The 17,467-nt window shown below is 45.6% G+C and overlaps 1 protein-coding gene across 1 annotated transcript in view; it reads left to right on the plus strand.

Moving 5' to 3' along the window:
• The window catches only part of LOC306752695 (neuropilin-2-like), a gene marked incomplete at both ends in the record, with an annotated part of 51,893 nt that extends 47,516 nt beyond the window's left edge, over positions 1 to 4,377 (plus strand). Inside the window, 2 exons of the mRNA XM_079236489.1 lie at positions 3,913 to 3,975; positions 4,073 to 4,377. Coding sequence (XP_079092615.1) covers positions 3,913 to 3,975; positions 4,073 to 4,377 — 368 coding nt within the window. The remainder of the gene's footprint in view (positions 1 to 3,912; positions 3,976 to 4,072) is intronic.
• Positions 4,378 to 17,467: the final 13,090 nt, after the last annotated feature.

Consider the following 17,467-nt stretch of genomic DNA (forward strand, 5'->3'; position numbering starts at 1 on the left):
ATGAGTGTGTGCAGTGTGAAGTAGCAGCAGCACGCACCATTTCCCTCTGTAATTATGTGACACGGTCCAAAAATCTGGATGTATTCAGCTCTGCTTCACTTCCCCTAGTTCAATTTGACATTCTCCCAGTCTTACAACTCTCCCCACAAGTTTGGATGGTGCATTTGGGCTGTGCTTCGTTTTTTTCAATGTCTTTAGGGGTTTGTTTCTCGCATAGCAGTCTTGGATAGTCAAATAGAGGCTTCTTGGAAGGTGGTTAGTTGGTTCTTACCAAGAATTTGAGGAGGGGGTTCAAGCCAGGGGTAGCAGTGTAGAGGATCTGTGGAGATAGTCTCCAAGGAGACGGAGCTTGGCTTGAGGAGGAGAGGACCGGCCAGGAGGCTGATGCATAAGAAAGAGGAAAATGAGAAAAAAACAGAGAACACGATAAATTATGTACTCAAAACAAATCTGCCACCTCGAGCCATTAAATAACAAATCCCAATCCAATATTGGCTGCGAGAGCTCTGGAACATTGGATTCCCATGTGGCGTCCGTCTGACTGGTCCTTGCATGGTTCTGAGACTTTATCACGGGCCTGTTGGGGACTTCCTGTGCCAGAGTGAAACAGGAAGAGGAAGCTCCTTAATTCAATTTGTGTGGGTGCTTTCATAACTAATCATTTTGGCTTTTATTTCACACCAAGTCATTCCATCGAAGTTTTGGAAAAAAATCTATTGCATTGAATTAGACTGGATCAACCATTGGACTGATTTCAAACCAAATCCCCTTGATGATCTTGGTGTGAAAGCTTGTCCTCCAACTGCAGCCCAAGCTACATGAGAGAAATGGATGCATTTTAAGTTTTCACTTTTTTTGGCCTTGGAGATTTTTTTTTTTGCAACTGGCATGCTTGTGCATGCTCATATGAGGTGCACGCCTGCTGTTCGTATGATGAAGATCAATAGGGATAGAAAATAGACGGTTAAATGTAGAAAATAAACAAGTGCCACTCTGTTCCCGCTGGCCAATTATTCTGTATCTCTCCCCACCAGGGGAAGGCGTTCCTGTGCCTCCCTTGCCCATCCACTGGTATTACATTATGGCCGCCGGGGGCGTCCTCCTTCTCCTGGCTGTGGCCATCTTGGTCAGGGCCCTCTGTTGCTGCCGACAACACCTGGCCACCAAGAAGAGCCAGCTGTCAGTGGCCTATCACAGCTCCTCGCAGTGCTTCCAGTATTCTAACTGGTCCTCCAGTATGGCCGCCCCAGGGGTGGAGCCAGTGCTGACAGTGAGGTTGGACAGCCGGGACCGACACCGTACCCTCTGCTGAAAAGAACCACTTAGCCGCGTTGTGTTTGGCAGAGCAGGACGCCAACTCGTGACGTCAGTGGCAGCGTGATGCCACAACACTGACGGAACATCCTCCCGACGAAAACCCCTCCCTCATTTAGTTTACAGTTGCAAGGGCGATGATGATGACGACATTGTCCCGAAACTGCCACGTGGACATTTGCAAAGAAACACTGTGCTCTCCCTTTCTCTCTCATGGATGTAGCTTCGGTTGCTGTTTTCTTCTTTGTTCCATTAAGGAGTTTGCTGTTGACATTTCACACGATGCTGCTCCTGATGAGCGGACTGAAGTCTGAGTAAGTTATTTATCTGAACAGCTTGTCTCGGACCATTGAGTGCCGTCTGGCTCCTCATAACCCCAGCGGTCCTCCTGGAATGACCCCAGCATGGACAAACACACAGACATGTGTGGGCTGGGGAGAGAAGGAGGTCGAGCTGGTTCCGCTGCGAGGGCCAGCCAGAGCTGCCAAACCACAGGCTAAAAACAAGACCCCAGAGACATGAGGAGCTCTGCAGTGCTGCGAGAGAAAGAGAGACAGGGAGGCGGGGGACTGTTAGGCTGAGAGGCATTCAACGTGCGAGCTGTGGAAATGATCTGGCAAGCCCCAGAAAATAAAGCTCCTGGTATCTCTGTAATAACAACATGAGATATCTGTGATATGAGTTGTACCAAAAGTGAGGGGGTTGCATTGGAGGAGGAAAAGAAATCCGTCCATTGTGCTTTTCAACAGAGCATGTGCACATTTAAAAACAAAGGAATGCAAATCCATCATACTTTAAGTCCTGCATCACAAATGGTGATAACCAGCTCCTTTGATTGAACGTCTTGTCTTCTCCTGATAAAGGCATCAGTCAGTGATGGATGCAGCCGTCTTCAGTGTTTAGTGTTTCATCTTGATTCTCTGGCGTAATAAAGCACGTTGTTCCCACTCCCATTCACGCTTCATACCACCCACTCCCGTTGTTCCCCGTGTCTTTGAGCTGCCCAGAGGAAACTCGTGCTGCGCCGAGCCGTGTTGTGATTTCAGTGGGAATATGTGCTTGCTGTTTTTAGGGTTGTAAATAGACACAGCTGTCTGCCATCACCATCGCTGTCTTGATTTATACTCCTACAAATCCCACAATGCCGCTTTACCAGCTGGAAGCAGAGCTGCAGCTATTGATGCCGCTTCCTCTAGCGCCATAAGACGCCACGAACGGCTATTAACATAAAACAAGACAGAGCTAATGCACTTCTTACTCGTGTTTAACAAACATGGGATCCAAAAGCCTATTTTATTGTGAAATTTCTCAAAACTCTGACTGAGCCAAGACAAATTGGCAGCAGTCTCTCTCTCATCAGTCGGTGCAGAGCTGGTGAGATTGGACACGAGCTCGGTTTAACACCTTAGATTGAATGAAATTGAGGTCTTCACTCTGTGGCTTAACGGGCCGTGCTTTCGTGATCTGTCACACCAGCAAAAATCCATCACCCACTAGCCCACAGCTCAGCAGAATGCGCCTCGATTTGTTGCCACAATTTAGAAGCCGCACTTCAGAGTGAAGAAGAAGCGTTTTTTGGCACGCTCTCACTCTGTGCTTTTAAATCAACTCGGGAGAGGAGGGATTGGACACCCTACTCGGGCCATCTCGACGCCGTTACGCTCCAAGCCTCTAATAGTTGTAATTAGTTAATGGACAGATAACATTTATTAAGGCTGAGGTAAGCACTTCCCCCCACCCTCCCTTCCACAGCACCTCCGCCGCCCAATCAGCTGCCAACTTCAGTTGCCCCCGGAAACAGTATTAATAACGCCATCGGCCATCAAAGACCTCCAGATCGAGGCGTGTGCCTTGCCAAGCAGTCACTCCCACTCCGGCGCGCTTGCCAAGAGCAGCAAGCGCAAACACACACTCGCACACGTAGACACAAATGCACGCGCACACAAAGTGGAAAGAAAACTCATCTAAAGTAGAAGTACACTTGAGCTGTTTGGCTCAGCTAAAGTGCTGCAGCCAGTGCTGGATTCACCACACTTATAATCCTCCAATTCAGACACGCACATACATATCAATGTTCAGTTCACACCATATCGCAGTGAGTCGCACAGAACGGAAAGACAAGCACTACTTAAATGTTGTTGCCGTTAGTTGTTGTTTTTTTTGTTTTTCCATCATCTTATTCACCCCTCTTAAACTTGACAGCGACAGTGTCGATGATTTTAATGGTGATAATGATGGGTAATGTTAACTATTTGATGATGTTTGCATCTCTTTTCACACAGAATGAACAGTCTTATACCACCAGTATGCTATGTGATGACTGTGTGTTTGACAGGAATGTATCATAATGATCTTTCTCTATTAATAAAGTCATATTTTTCTATTATCCCAAGACTCGTGTGTGTACGACTGCCAAATGTAAATATGAATTTATAATATGCAAAAGGGTTAGTCATCAGTAAATATGTGTGTGTGTGGCCCTGTTGTTTCTGATTGTTAGCATTGTAAAAGGTATTAAATAAATGCTGTGCAACAATTATTCTGTGTAGAATTTGCTTCGTGCTTACAGGTTATGTTTCCTGTGCTTCTCTCTCACAGATAGGACACCAAATGAATTTGGAGATGGACGTCTTTTCAGCAGCAGAGACCAGCTGGGTGGAGGTGAGGAGCAAACCACAACGCCATTTGATCCATAGAGGCTCAACTTCACTGTCGTGAAATTAACCTTTCCGGCCTTCTTTGTCCCCTCCCCTCACAGTTTTACAGTTCCCTGAGTGGACCACAGCATCCCCGTCGTCTGATCCTCCGGTGACCCGCGTCTCGGAGAAGGACAACTCCTGGCTGTACACCCTGGATCCCATCCTGGTCACCATCATCGTCATGAGCTCCCTGGGCGTCCTGCTCGGGGCGGTGTGCGCCGGCCTGCTCCTCTACTGCACCTGCTCCTACAGCGGCCTGTCGTCCCGCTCCTCCACCACCCTGGAGAACTACAACTTCGAACTGTACGACGGCCTCAAGCACAAGGTCAAGCTGAACCAACAGCGCTGCTGCACCGAGGCGTGAGGAGGTTTCCGAGAGAGGAGAACACAAGAGGGGAACGGAGCGAGAGGCGCAGCCGTTTTGTGAAAAACCTCTCACTATTTTCTTCATTTCCTCCAGTTCACTTTCAGTTCACTTCCTCGTTGGTGCAGATCCCCGGACACATGGACAACGAGAAAGCCACTTTTTTTTTTTTGTTTTAAGCTCAAATGAGAACTTGTTTCCTGCTCGGGAAAACGTGGCACAGTCCGGTGTTGCTAGTTTTTGTGGTGAAAGAACCAATGACAGACAGACTGGGGTGACCCAGATGGATCGTTCCATTGCGGGGACGTTAGGCCTCAAAAAAAAATATCTACACATATCAATTACAGATTCCTGCTCCACCGAAAGAGAACTGTTTATAAATGCATCGTAGACTTGAAGCTGGATTCTGTAAGCTACACATACTGCGTGTTGGAAAGGTGGTAGGTTAGGAACGTGCTTAGAAAGCGTCTGTTTTGATCACATGTGAACACAGTGGCCTAGAATTTAGCTCCTTTGTGTCGCCCGTTGGCTTTTTTTTTCTCTCTCTCTCTTCCGTCGTAGACTCTGCTACCGATCGGCCTCAGTTATCCTCTTAGTTCCTGACAGTCTGCGGTATTTTTAGTCACAGACGTCCATCGAGTTTGTTCGGTCACTCTCTTTCTGTTTAATGTTTCCCCGTCTGGCCGATCGCCAGTCTGTGATGGCAGATAAGTAGAGGAAAAAATAAGAGGCGAGGAACGTGTATGTGTGTGTAGAGGTGGAGAGAGGGAGGGGGAGGGGGGATTTTAACACATTCTTTTAATGACAGAGAGAGTTATTGTTAGATTTCGTTGTTACTGGTTCCTGTCAAAGAGAAGGTCATGTTTACATTGTGCTTAATGGTAAAAGGTCAAGGAGCTTTGGTCGGTGCAACCTATGGATTGCTGGTAAGGGCAGAGACTGAAAACCCACTGAAGGAAAAGACAAACAAAGAGAAAGTGAGAGAGACTATGACTTACAGAGCACTACAATCCCCTGCCTCTCTCTCACAGGGGGCGATGTTCTCCCGGTGCTTTGGCGGAGGACAGAAAACAAACGGGATCAAAAAGAAATACCAGGAACGGCTGCTCTCGATCCACCGACTGTGCGCGCGGACACGCAACAAGCCTTAAAGCAAAATGTTAGAGGAAATGTCGAGAAAGGAACGTTGAGGCGACACTAAGACAAGAGGAGGTATCCACCTCTCTCTTTTTACATGTGGACCTCAAAAAGCCATGATTTAAAGGACCTAGTCTCCCCTCCCCCATCCCAACCAACTCAAACACATACACACAGATCACACCACCCCCTCCTCCTCAAACTACCGGCTGATTGTGGCCTGTTTTTTATTTTATTTTATGTCGTCTCTCGCACAGCAAGGCGGCCATTCTTCTGGATCGTTTTGAACCAATCAGAAAGGGTCTTGCACGCTCTGAATGGACTCATAAGCCATGAGAAGGAGAGGGTAAGAGAAGAAGTCTCCCTCCCACACACACACACACACACACACACACACACACACACACACACACACACACACACACACACACACACACACACACACATTACTTCCCTTGTATATACAGATGTAAACAGAACATGCATACACACCCTCTCTTGCTCAGACGTGATGAAAAATGAAGGGAACACTGGTTGTTATATTTGAGACCATGCAGAACGTAAATGTAATTTCATCCCATCTACCCTCACCATGTAACCACACACACACACACACACACACACACACACACACACACACACACACACACACACACGCCCTCCCTCTCCTCTGAGGCCCGCTTCTCTGGACCCCACTGACTCTCTTCAAAGTGCCTTGGAGCCTCGGGGATCCAGCTTGCCTTTGGAGCCGGTATCAGATACAGTAACTTGACGGTGACAGTCACAGTCACAGCGCCCCCTTCTGCCTGGGAGGACCAAACATAAAAAGGACAGGACCCCCCCCTCCACCCCCACCCTTTCGCACTGCTCGGACTGCTGTTGTTGTTGTTTTAAAGGGGTCTTTGTACAGAAATGCTCTTTTTATGATTGTTATTATAATTATTGTTCTGATTATTTAATAAAGGATTTATACCATAAGGAGGAAAAAGCTGGCCAGGATTTTATTACTGTGATATGTTGTGTGAATGAGCAGAAAAGTTGTCGCAACATTTTCTGAGTATTATTGACATTCCTGCAATACTAACTCCATCTGAGACTTTGAGCCAAACTCTCACTTTTAATTGCAAAAAGAACACACACACACACACACACACACACACACACACACACACACACACACACACAGTCTTGTTCGCCGTCACACACACACACATTCATATATAATGCCATGTTGTCAGCTTGCTACACCCGGCCTCTAATCTCCACATGATGTCCCATTAGTCTGGACCTCTGGTGGCCCTCATTTAGGAGCTGCAACATCAAAGCTTTGAAGTGCCCGGCGTCTCAGCCACACACACACACACACACACACACACACACACTCACACACACACTAGTACAGTACATGCAATTACTCTGCTTCTCTTTTATACAGCTTGCTGAGTCTCCCACACACGTTCCATTTATCCACATAAGCTTCCCTCACCTAAAAGTAAACGCTGTTAGCAAATACAGCAGTTTTAGATGCAGAGTGTGATACCTTTGACTCTTCGGGTCTCCCGGACGCCTGGAGAAAGACAGCTAAAGTGGTTAGCATTTTTTTTGCCGGGGGTTGCTACAGTCGTGACTTGGAAGATTAATGAGAGAGCCAAAGCTAATGTTGCATTGCTTTGCTTGCATGCGCTTCTGAAACAGGTTTTTCCTTTCTGAAATAGACATAACTTTTTAATTACAGCAACGGTTAACACAACTTTGGGTCGATGTGAAACGGAGCCTGTAGCTCAGGTACCACATTACGAGCCGCACAACGCAGAACGACACGTGTTGTCGCTGCACAGCGGCGGCGGCGGCTGTTAGCATGCTCCGGTCCGTGACATAGCAGGCCAATTACCGCCTCTGAAAAAACACAGACTATCCCCAGTCCACCGGAGGAGTGCGATGCCATCTGCTCGCAGGTTTGATTGATCCCGGCAGAACAGTCTCGACCACATCACACGAATGAACGCCGACAGGAAATTACCAAAGGAGCCAGATTGTCATTGTTCCATACCGCCCCTTGTTTTCTCAACCAAATTATTCTTAATTTTCTCTCTCCCTGTGAGTGTGTGTGTTACGCAAATGTTGTTTTTTTAGGTTTTTATCACTCTGCAGGGGCCCTTTCCTTTTAGCCGTCAGATCAGAGAGTTCTTTTGCCTCTGAAGCCGAGGCGGCCTTCAAAGAAAAAGCTCTGGCACCCTGTAAGTCGATAGGCCAGATTGAGGAGGGAGCCCATTTGAGGGTCGCGCCACAGGAAGTGTCTGCAACACACAGTTAATTAATCTGGGGGATTAGGTAATCAAGATGGAAGAGAGTGCAAACAGGCAGTTAGTCATCCCAGTTAGGGAGGAAACTTTGTTTGGTTTTCTAACTTAACTTAACTTAACCTTTATGTCACTGCATAGAGGCTTCTCACAGCGTCCACGAGAAGGGAAGCGCGGGTGTGTCGAGGTACTTTATCTTTCGATCATGAAGAATATTTATAAAACAGAACTTCTCAGGAGAAATTAAGAAATCAGAATCCCCCATATCCTCCTCCCTGCACCTTCAATGACAGTCTGAGGAAGAGAACCACCTGGAGGCTGAACCTTACATCTCTTTCAACAGCATCCAAAATCCAGACGCAAAACTGCAGCAGTGTTGCATGTACACATGCAGAGACTCACATGTGCACACACACACACACACACACACACACACACACACACACACACACACACACACACACACACACACACCACCACCACCACCATGCACACACATCCCAATGGTTTTCCTGGGAAGGGGGCCCAGATAATCTTGTCTGGCCTGCCAGCGGTTCAAAGCACCTATATGGGTCAGAGTGTGTGTGTGTGTGTGTGTGTGTGTGTGTGTGTGTGTGTGTGTGTGTGTGTGTGTGTGTGTGTGTGTGTGTCGATGGAAAGGGGCTCTGTGGCAACTTGCCCACCAATGACGACAGACCCAATGACAACAAATGCCAAAGTCTTGTGTAAACACCAGACGGTCCATCACTCTCCTTCCTCCGTGACATTATCATCTCCCACCACCAGAGGATACTTCCCCCGAAAACAAACACATGGAGGAAATGATTGGGGACGAGAGACGCTCCGTTCAGAGCTCCAAACTAGGCCAGCTTTCTTGTCACTACGTAGCAGCACAGAGGAAATAAACTTGCGAGACTGAAGCTAATGCCGCGTGCTGGGATCGCTCAGCTAGCAGGGTTGATTTCCCAGAAGCGTCCGTTATTTCCTCCACCGACAGATCTGATGCCATCGTATGGTATCTGGAGCATTTTCCTCGTGACTGAACCTTTGTTCTGGACACGCAACGTGACCAGTGTGACCTATGTGGCGGGCCACCTGTTCGCTCCACTTGAAGCTGGTGTGTTTACAGTCACGCTCTCCCTATTTAGCACCAGAAACTTGTTATCGGGCATCGCGGGAGGCCCCTCGCAGTGGGTCCCAACCATCTGTCTGGGGTGTTTTGTGGTTGAGTTTGAGTGAAGGTGTTACAGTGCAAGTGTTTGACGTCTGTGACGAGCGCATTCGTTAGAAGCACTGCTTGAGAAATTATTGTGTTGTTTAAGTAATCGCTTAATCAAATCGATGAGACGTCGTCTCTTTTTTGTTCCATTCTCTTTCCTTGCCAATACCTGGTGCCGACAATACTCACAATGCAACTTTAACAGTTGTCACAGATCCAACTCTTGAGCCTCTCGTCCAAGCAGAGATGAGGAGCAAGCCACAGAGATCTGGTTACATCTCACACACCAGAAAAGATATTTGCATTGTAAGTTTCTGCAAAACCGGGGATAAGTTGAATGTGGACGTTTCGGGAACACACATTTTCCGAACAACCTGTTCTCATTTGGTTCGTGCTCTTTCAAACATCCAGTCCCCCCTTCAGCAATGAGTCCTTAAAATTGTATTTAAAGAGAGGGTTCACTGAAAAGTTTAAACACAACCTAATTCTAAAAACAGATCTGATAACTTCTGTAAAACCTTAATCAATTTGAACTCGTGAACCTGAGAGGGGAAAAAAAAACAGCTAAAAATATATCTGCCAATCACAAGTTAAGTGAAGAAAGGCTGTTAGTAGAGCAATCACACTTGACAGGTTGTCAGGTTTCTTGAACAAAACATCTTAAAGCTTCTGTAACAATCTGCTCGACGCCGGCACCGTAGCCAATTCTTTACTCCGAATCTGTCAAAGGATTTCTGCACAGTTGAGTTGCCGGGGCTGTTATTATTTGAACAAGCGTGTCGATAATAGAATGAAAAACAAAGTTGCATTTCAAGAAAAGCGGTAATCAATTAACAGTGACAAAAAGCACCGCGCTTTCGAGAATGAAGCCGGGGCAGATTTCAGAAACAAGCAAATAAAACAGCTTCGGAGGAGAAGCAAGACAGAAAAGAGGAAAATGAGAAATAGAAAAATGATCTGAAATGATCTGAATGCATTGATCTGTTGTGGGAGGATTGAAATGACCTTCTCATAACTTCCTGCTCAAATTCAGACTTTTCCATTATGCATTCCATCGAGGCGATAATCAGATTCAATTGCGCTTTGAGACCCATCTGTTGCAAAATAATTGATGATTCTACCCTTAAAAAAAAAAAAGAAAAAACATCAACCTCACAACCCTCCTCGGCTCTGCACATAAATCTCCTCATCTGAATCAAATTAGCTCCGCGAGTGACGCGTGTTTACGAAGCAGCTTTGTAAGAACACTCGCCACATTTCCCCTTTGATGAAGTTGGACACCGCAGTGTGAAACACGGCAGTAAATAAAAAGGCTCAGTGTCAGTGCATGGAATGCGTTTTTACCCTTAACAGGTAGTAACAAATGCCATTAAGCTAAGTGGGAATATACTAGTCGACCTATATTTATTTCATGAAATTGTAGCTGTACGTTTTGTTCCGTTTCCCTTTCGCCTCCGGTGTCATGGTTTGATCCCAAGCAGTGCACGTTGTGTGGGAAAGTGTTGTGGCAGAAGGAGATTATGAGCCAGTGAGGCCTGAGTGGATGTGAAGCCTCAAGAGGAGAGATCTCTGTGTTTGGTTAATGTGGGATGGAGCTCTGTGCTCTATATATCCTCAATCCTCTGAGTGGGTTGCTGTTGATGGTGAGGGTTATATTTTAGGCCTTGTAGGAGGCAGAAATAGTGTGCGTGTGCGTGTGTGTGTGCACGACAATAATGCGGTGACATCCTTCTCTCTGTGATAGTTCTGTACCGCGGCGCTCTGAGTAACTGCACCCGGGAGAAAGCGGATTTACAGCCTCATTCAGCTGTGCTGAGCTCCAGTTAAACATCATTCAAACCGCCAACTTAGCAATCCCTCTCTCTTTTTCTCTATCTCAACAAACACACACACACACACACACACCCGTCTTCATAACAACACACGCTCCTGCTGAGTGATGTCACGGCGGTGGATTCGTGGGACATTTTGCAGCATGTTTTTGGGGAGATTTATCTCTGCGCGCTTCTCTCGCCTGGATAGTTTTATCGCAGAGGTGAATTTTGCACTTGCGTGGGCTTTTGGGCTTGAGCGAGCGGGAGAAAATACTCTGCACACAAATGAAACAATCGCTCTGCATATAGCCAAACAGAGGAGGGAGGAAAGGGGCCTGCTCAATTTGCTTATCAGTCCCCTCTCAAGCTCCAGTCCGGGCCCTTGGAGACATAGCAGCATCAGGCCACTGGGGCACACGAGCGGGGAGTCGAGTAAACACGTCGTAGTAGAGTAAGCAAGTTGCACAAAAGGGCCTTCCTCCCATGACCAAGGCCACACACAAAGACGCAGCGCTGCAGTTTCCATATATACACGGGGAAGAACAACAAACAAGCAAGCGAATCCGCTGACAATCCACTGCTGCAAATATCAAATCCATATCCCGTCTTTATTTTTTGAAACTGTTTGGACTTGGCGTCATCGTGGGATTATTTGTAGCAGTAATAACCCCTCAGAGGACGGAACCAGGGGAGCGAGCGCCACCTGCCCTCTGAACACAATGAGGGAAAACAACAAGAGCGACTGCAACTGTATGGATGCGCGCGTGTGTGTGTGTGTGTGTGTGTGTGTGTGTGTGTGTGTGTGTGTGTGTGTGTGTGTGTGTGTGCATGCATATGTTTAGTCCCCATGTGCCCTCCCACCCAGGCTGCTCCACGTTTTTGGGTTCGAGGCCTGTCTCCTTCACCCGAAGTTGTTATGGAAACAAGAGCGGCTGCAGGAGCAGCATTAGCATAGGGTGTTGTAGGTTAGCCCCACAGAGCATGGCAGGTCAAACTATATATTCTCTCTCTCTCTCTCTCTCTATCACTCTCTCTCTCTCTCTCTCTCTCTCTCTCTCTCTCTCTCTCTCTCTCCTCACCTTGCCAAAAAATGACAAGTGCTTCTGTACTTGGGCGCCTCTGTATTGAGTGGATTGCCTCCCAGATTTATGTAGAAAATACAAAAGCTTTTCTAAAAATTATGCGCATATGAATTCACTCCTGCACTGCTTTTCACCTGTATTTTCCAGCCATTTATGTCCAAAATGTGTTTGTTTTTTTACCCAATATTTTCCCCTGCAAACGAGCCGGAGAGAATGCGAGTCTTTCCCTGCTGCACAGGCGTGTCCCCTGCTGAGTGTCGACTGGTGACACTGTCAAAAATGTTGCCATTCAAAAAACGCTGCCGTACCTCATGAATATAAAATGTCTTCTGCTTGTGTCGGCACTGTATATACAGTACATGCGTGTGCGTGTGCATTGCTGTGTCTCTTTCCCTCCCACCAATCAGCCTGACAACGTCTGGTGTTGAAAAGGTAGCCTTTGACACGAAACACACACACACCACCGGCATTGCAATGTGTCTGAGAGCATCAGCTCTTCATCAGCGAGAAGATGCTCCCAGTATTCCCACGACCCCCAACCAAATAAATAACCCGCCCCCGCTTGACACCAGTGAGAGTCCTCGTCTCCAGATGCTCTGCCTGCCTTGCATCTACCCGGAAGGCTTCCTCTTCCTCCTCCTCCCCTTCCATAACCACACTCTAGCCTTGAGGAGAGCAACACTACCTGCATACAATCAGCACATGCACATACACCAACACACACACACACACACACACACACGTAGGCATGATGGATGGCCTTCCCCTCTCGGTAATGCACAAAAGCATTATCCGTCACCCTCCAGCCCAGAGGAAAGAGATGCTCTTTTAAAATTGACACTCCGCTCCGTGACAGCGTCGCCGGCAAATCAGCCCGGCTGCAGAGCCGCTCATGCAGGAAGCTGCCTCCTCCACCTTCTCCTCATCCTCCTCCTCCTCTTCCTCCTCCTCCTCATCATCCTTCTCCTAATCTTTCTTGGGTGAGAGATCAGAGAAGCACTTCCAGTTCATTTAATACTCCTCACTTCATTCTCCATTATTCAAAGTTGTTAAGGATAAATCACGCTAAAGTGTGCATTTGTGTCTAATGGCAAGGTGCATGATGGGAATATTGTCAGTGTTGATGGCGTTAAACCCTGGACTTATTGAAATATATCTATTTGCTGTTGCTACCTTACATATTTGTATTTATTGTTTTTGTCTACTATGTTCCGTTGTGGTCATTTTTGCACATGCTGCATATTGATTATTATTATTATTATTATTATTATTATTATAATTATTATTATTCTGCTCCTATGCATGTGATAATGTCCTGTGTAGTGTGTCCCTGTGCTCTTGCTGCATGTTTAAAAAAAGCTACAACCCAATTAACTGCCCCTGTCCAATCGGTGGCACCTGGCAAAGCAATAGGTTTGTTACATATGAGACTTGAATGATGCAAAATTGAAAATGTGTTTGTGCTTCTGGTGTTGTTTTGCACTATTTTTTGGTGACTATCCCTTTCACCATAAACGTGAGACAAAAATGTAATTTGAACATCTTTACAAAGATTTAAAAAAGTGTTGGCTTTACAAGTTATTTAATCACGCCAGGCTCATATGTCATCGTCCAGACAAGGAAAAACAACAGTAGATAAATCGAGGTATTTCTTCTCCAGGTGTGGGTGCAGGCGACTTCCATCCAGCCAACTCGGAGGCAACAAATCAGGCCCTTCCTCATCCAGAGAAGGAAACACAATGTTTTTCAAATCTGGGTACTTCTTCTCATGAGTGTCTCCTGCGTGAGGAGGCAGGGGAACCTCACGAGGCAGCGGGTTAAAAGGAGAAAGAGACCGGAACAAATCTGAGTACTTCTTCACATGAGTACGTCCCGTGTCCAGCGCATCGTCAGCGGGTGAAGGACGTCCTTCAGCAAGGAAGTGCGCACCGTAGAAGTGTTCCATTGGCGGAAGTGCTATAGTGGCTGCATTTTGAAAGCTGCAAACACAACAATCAGTTTTGATATGATGTTATGATGATAGTTACTGTTATTTTCATCATGTATTTGTGATAAAAACATGCTTAATGTCAAAATATTACATGCTGCACCTTATTAAAAGCTTTTAATATGTCCATGTGCTCCACATCTCATCTTTTCTGATCTCTAATGCAAGACTTACCTGACAGTTTCATCATCGGGAACGGCGCCGCAGTACATTTCACCGACGGGTAATCCGGCGGCTCTTTGCAGTAGCAGGGGTGTGTGATGGCCGTTTGCCTAAGAAAAAAGGTTCCATGTTTCTAGGTTGATTTGTTCATTTAAGAAAGAAACTTATTTTTGTGTTTAAAAAAAAACAGAGTGAAAAAAAAGAACTCTTTTTTTTTAGGCATTGATCAGACCAAAGCTCTATAGTGGATTTTATTTGATACTCTGTAAACCATTACAAAACAGTTATATCAAATGCAACACACTGCAGGTTTTTGTTTTTGCTGGAAATACCCATTTTGGATGTCGATTAAGATGTTTTTGAAAATGTTTGAACAAAAGATCCAATAAGTCTGACTTACTTCAATAACGTTTTTCAATCTCGCCGGCAGGCTGCCACTTTCTTGAAATATCTCTCTGAGTTTCGTTGTATGAATCGCCGTTGGTTCACAAGTGTAACAATGTAGCATCTTTCAGTTGTGGCGCATGGAGAAGACTAGTTGCCTCATTGGAACCAATTGGAGTCTTCATTGAACTTCATTCAGGTTTCAGAGTGCAACATATTCGAGAACACGGTGATGTTTGCTTTTGTGGTCATATATATCCCATGTCCAAGTTGCATTCAGGCTGCTAAACTGATATTCTTTACAGAATAAGGGGGGTTTCTCCAAGTATAAAGTTATACATGCATAGAGGAGAGAAAAGTACAATGTTTCTCAGAGGTTTTGATCAGCTGGTCCATGTGATGATGTCCAGAAACAGTCCTGGTCGTGGTAAAGCCACTGCAGCTCACTCTCAGGGTTTAGGGTTTGGCAGAAGTTGCATTCAAGTACCGGCAGCTCAAACGCATCCACATCCACAAATATGCAACTGCAAGGAGGGGAGGGCAACAGGAGACTGTTTTAACCACAAATGGCTCCATTGCTTCTTCTGTGGCTTTAATGACAGATGGTTTAGTTTATTTTCTTGGCTTTTGATGAGATAATCCTGCATTATTTTGAACTGCCTTCAAGGTGTGGCATTCTTTTCCTAAGAGGGTTTAATATATTGAATAATAAATTAGTCAGAGGATTAAATAACACATTTGCATAAAATCCATGAGTTTCCAGAAAGCATTCTAAACATCGTCTCCATTCATCTTTACACTTCCTTTAGTGAAAACCAACCTATTTTTAGGCCTCTGCTCGAAAATTGCATCCCCAAACTAAAAAGGGTGTATCTCTGCAACCACTAGGGCTATTTGAATAATGTTGGTGTTATAATAAAAGGTACACATGTGAGATTGTGTTCAGATGTGTAAATATCAGTCTATATGTTAATGGATAAGAGTAAATAAAGATGATACACAGCAAAAAATAAATAGGTTTCAGGTCTGCCGAGAAAAAAATCACTTTCAGGATGATTATTTATTTGAAATGATGCAGCTGTAAGGTCCAACTATAACCCAAATCATAGCACAATATGTGAACATTCTCTCTGCAAAGGTTGACTTTGATAAAGTGAAGCAGAACAAAGTTAGAGAGGGTTTAGAACAGAGACAATTTAAGCGAGGTCTCCAAAATTTGCATTGGGGCACATTTGCACACATCTGTGACATTTGAATTTTCTCAAATACCAAACCATATATTTCACTTGTATATTACTTATGGTGCATACATCCAAATACAGCAGTTTTGGGCTTTTTTTATTCATAAAACAAGCTTACAGTTTTATATAACAATCGCTCAGTCTGCCCCTCCTAGGGGGAGATTGGTTTTGAATTGGTTAAATATGTGTCCGAGTCCATAAAGTACGCACTTTATTCAACATTGATATGCAATGGTCAGTGATGCAGCGTAGCAGTCGCCCCAAAAGTAACTTTCAAATTCATATTCCATTGTAATTGCACTTTCTCTATTGTTTAAATTCCCTAAATTAATACTCTCTGCGCTGTATATATCTTTCACCCCTGTTATTTTTATTTTTGTGTCTGTAAGCTGCTACTTTCCTGAAATGTGTAAATAGGTTAGTTTTGGGGCTCTGCGTCTTCTCTAACAATACCTCTCTGCCTCAGCCCGTCTGCCTCTGTATCTGTGACAGATTCGCCCACACACTGAGACACCGGTGCGTCAATCTGGTTTCTGTAGCCTGTGTTATCTCGTACACACACACACACACACCCTCTCTTCTCTGTCTTCCTCTACCACTTCTCACTCACCTTCTGCCTTTCCCCTCATCCTCTCTATGCAGACGACCACTGTGACGAGGGCGAAGTTCAACGGCAGCGGAGGCAGCCCCTTTGTGTTTATCAAGAGCAGTCGGACAGGAGATCTTATCCGAGCAGGAGAAGGTGGCTGAACTACTCTCAGTGGGCCGCCAGGGTCGGACAGTTCAAGCTCAAACCCAGAGATACAATGTCAAGCTCAGCAGGCCAAGTGGAAAGTCTGTCCAAGTAGAAAGCTCTTTCAAACAGCTCTTAAAGCGGCGGTCGGCGACCTCATGTGCGGAGGAGCCATCACCCGTTTAAAGGCTGTGAGTTACATTCATAAAGTATCAACAAAAAAAAGAGCATCCCATTCTACCCCATGCAGAAAATCTGTTAGTCGAGAGTGCCTCGACTCAAAAGCTGTAGGTGGTCCTCTCACTCAAGTACCACAATGATGAAACCAGTTGAAAACGTCATGAATGGAGAATTCCCCTGCAGACAGCCGTCAGCATGTGGGTCAAAGGAAGAGTCTAGACCGCGTATCTGAACCAAGAACTTGGCGCATGAATTCTGTATGTGATTCTAACTGCGGGGCTGGCTCTTGCAGATAAGCTGTAGTAGTGAGGGTGAAGCTGTGGCACCAACACAGACGTTCGGCATGTGCCTGAATGTGATGTCATGCTTTCAAATGTTCTAAATAACACAAGAGCTACCTTTGTTTATCCTCATTGGAAAACGTGATTATTATGATGCCACATCCCTGGAAGCAAAGCAATAGTTTATTTTCAATTCTGGACCTGAATGTCCAGATAACCCACTTTGTCTATGTGAACAACCAGCCGACCACACAATAGCTGGTGGCTGATTTGTGAGTATTAAAGGTAGCAAAGGTCATCTGCCATTGATCTACTGGTCAGAACTGTAGTCACAAAGCCCAATCCTTCAGTGAACACCAGATTCAGCAGAATCCAAAGCTTTATTGATCGCCTTCAGTACTAATGAGATTGGACGTAGCATTCCGAACACCACCAGTATTCTCTTCTCACTAAATCAAGGGATTAGATTGGCACACACATCCGTCTTATCCCCGCCTGTTACCATCCTCGCGTGTCAGGCAGCTTCAAGCGGACAAAGAAGCAGAAATGAGAATGAGAGAAAAGGTGGGA

The sequence above is a fragment of the Taurulus bubalis genome, assembly GCF_910589615.1.
Source record: "Taurulus bubalis genome assembly, chromosome: 21".
Lineage (NCBI taxonomy): Eukaryota > Metazoa > Chordata > Actinopteri > Perciformes > Cottidae > Taurulus > Taurulus bubalis.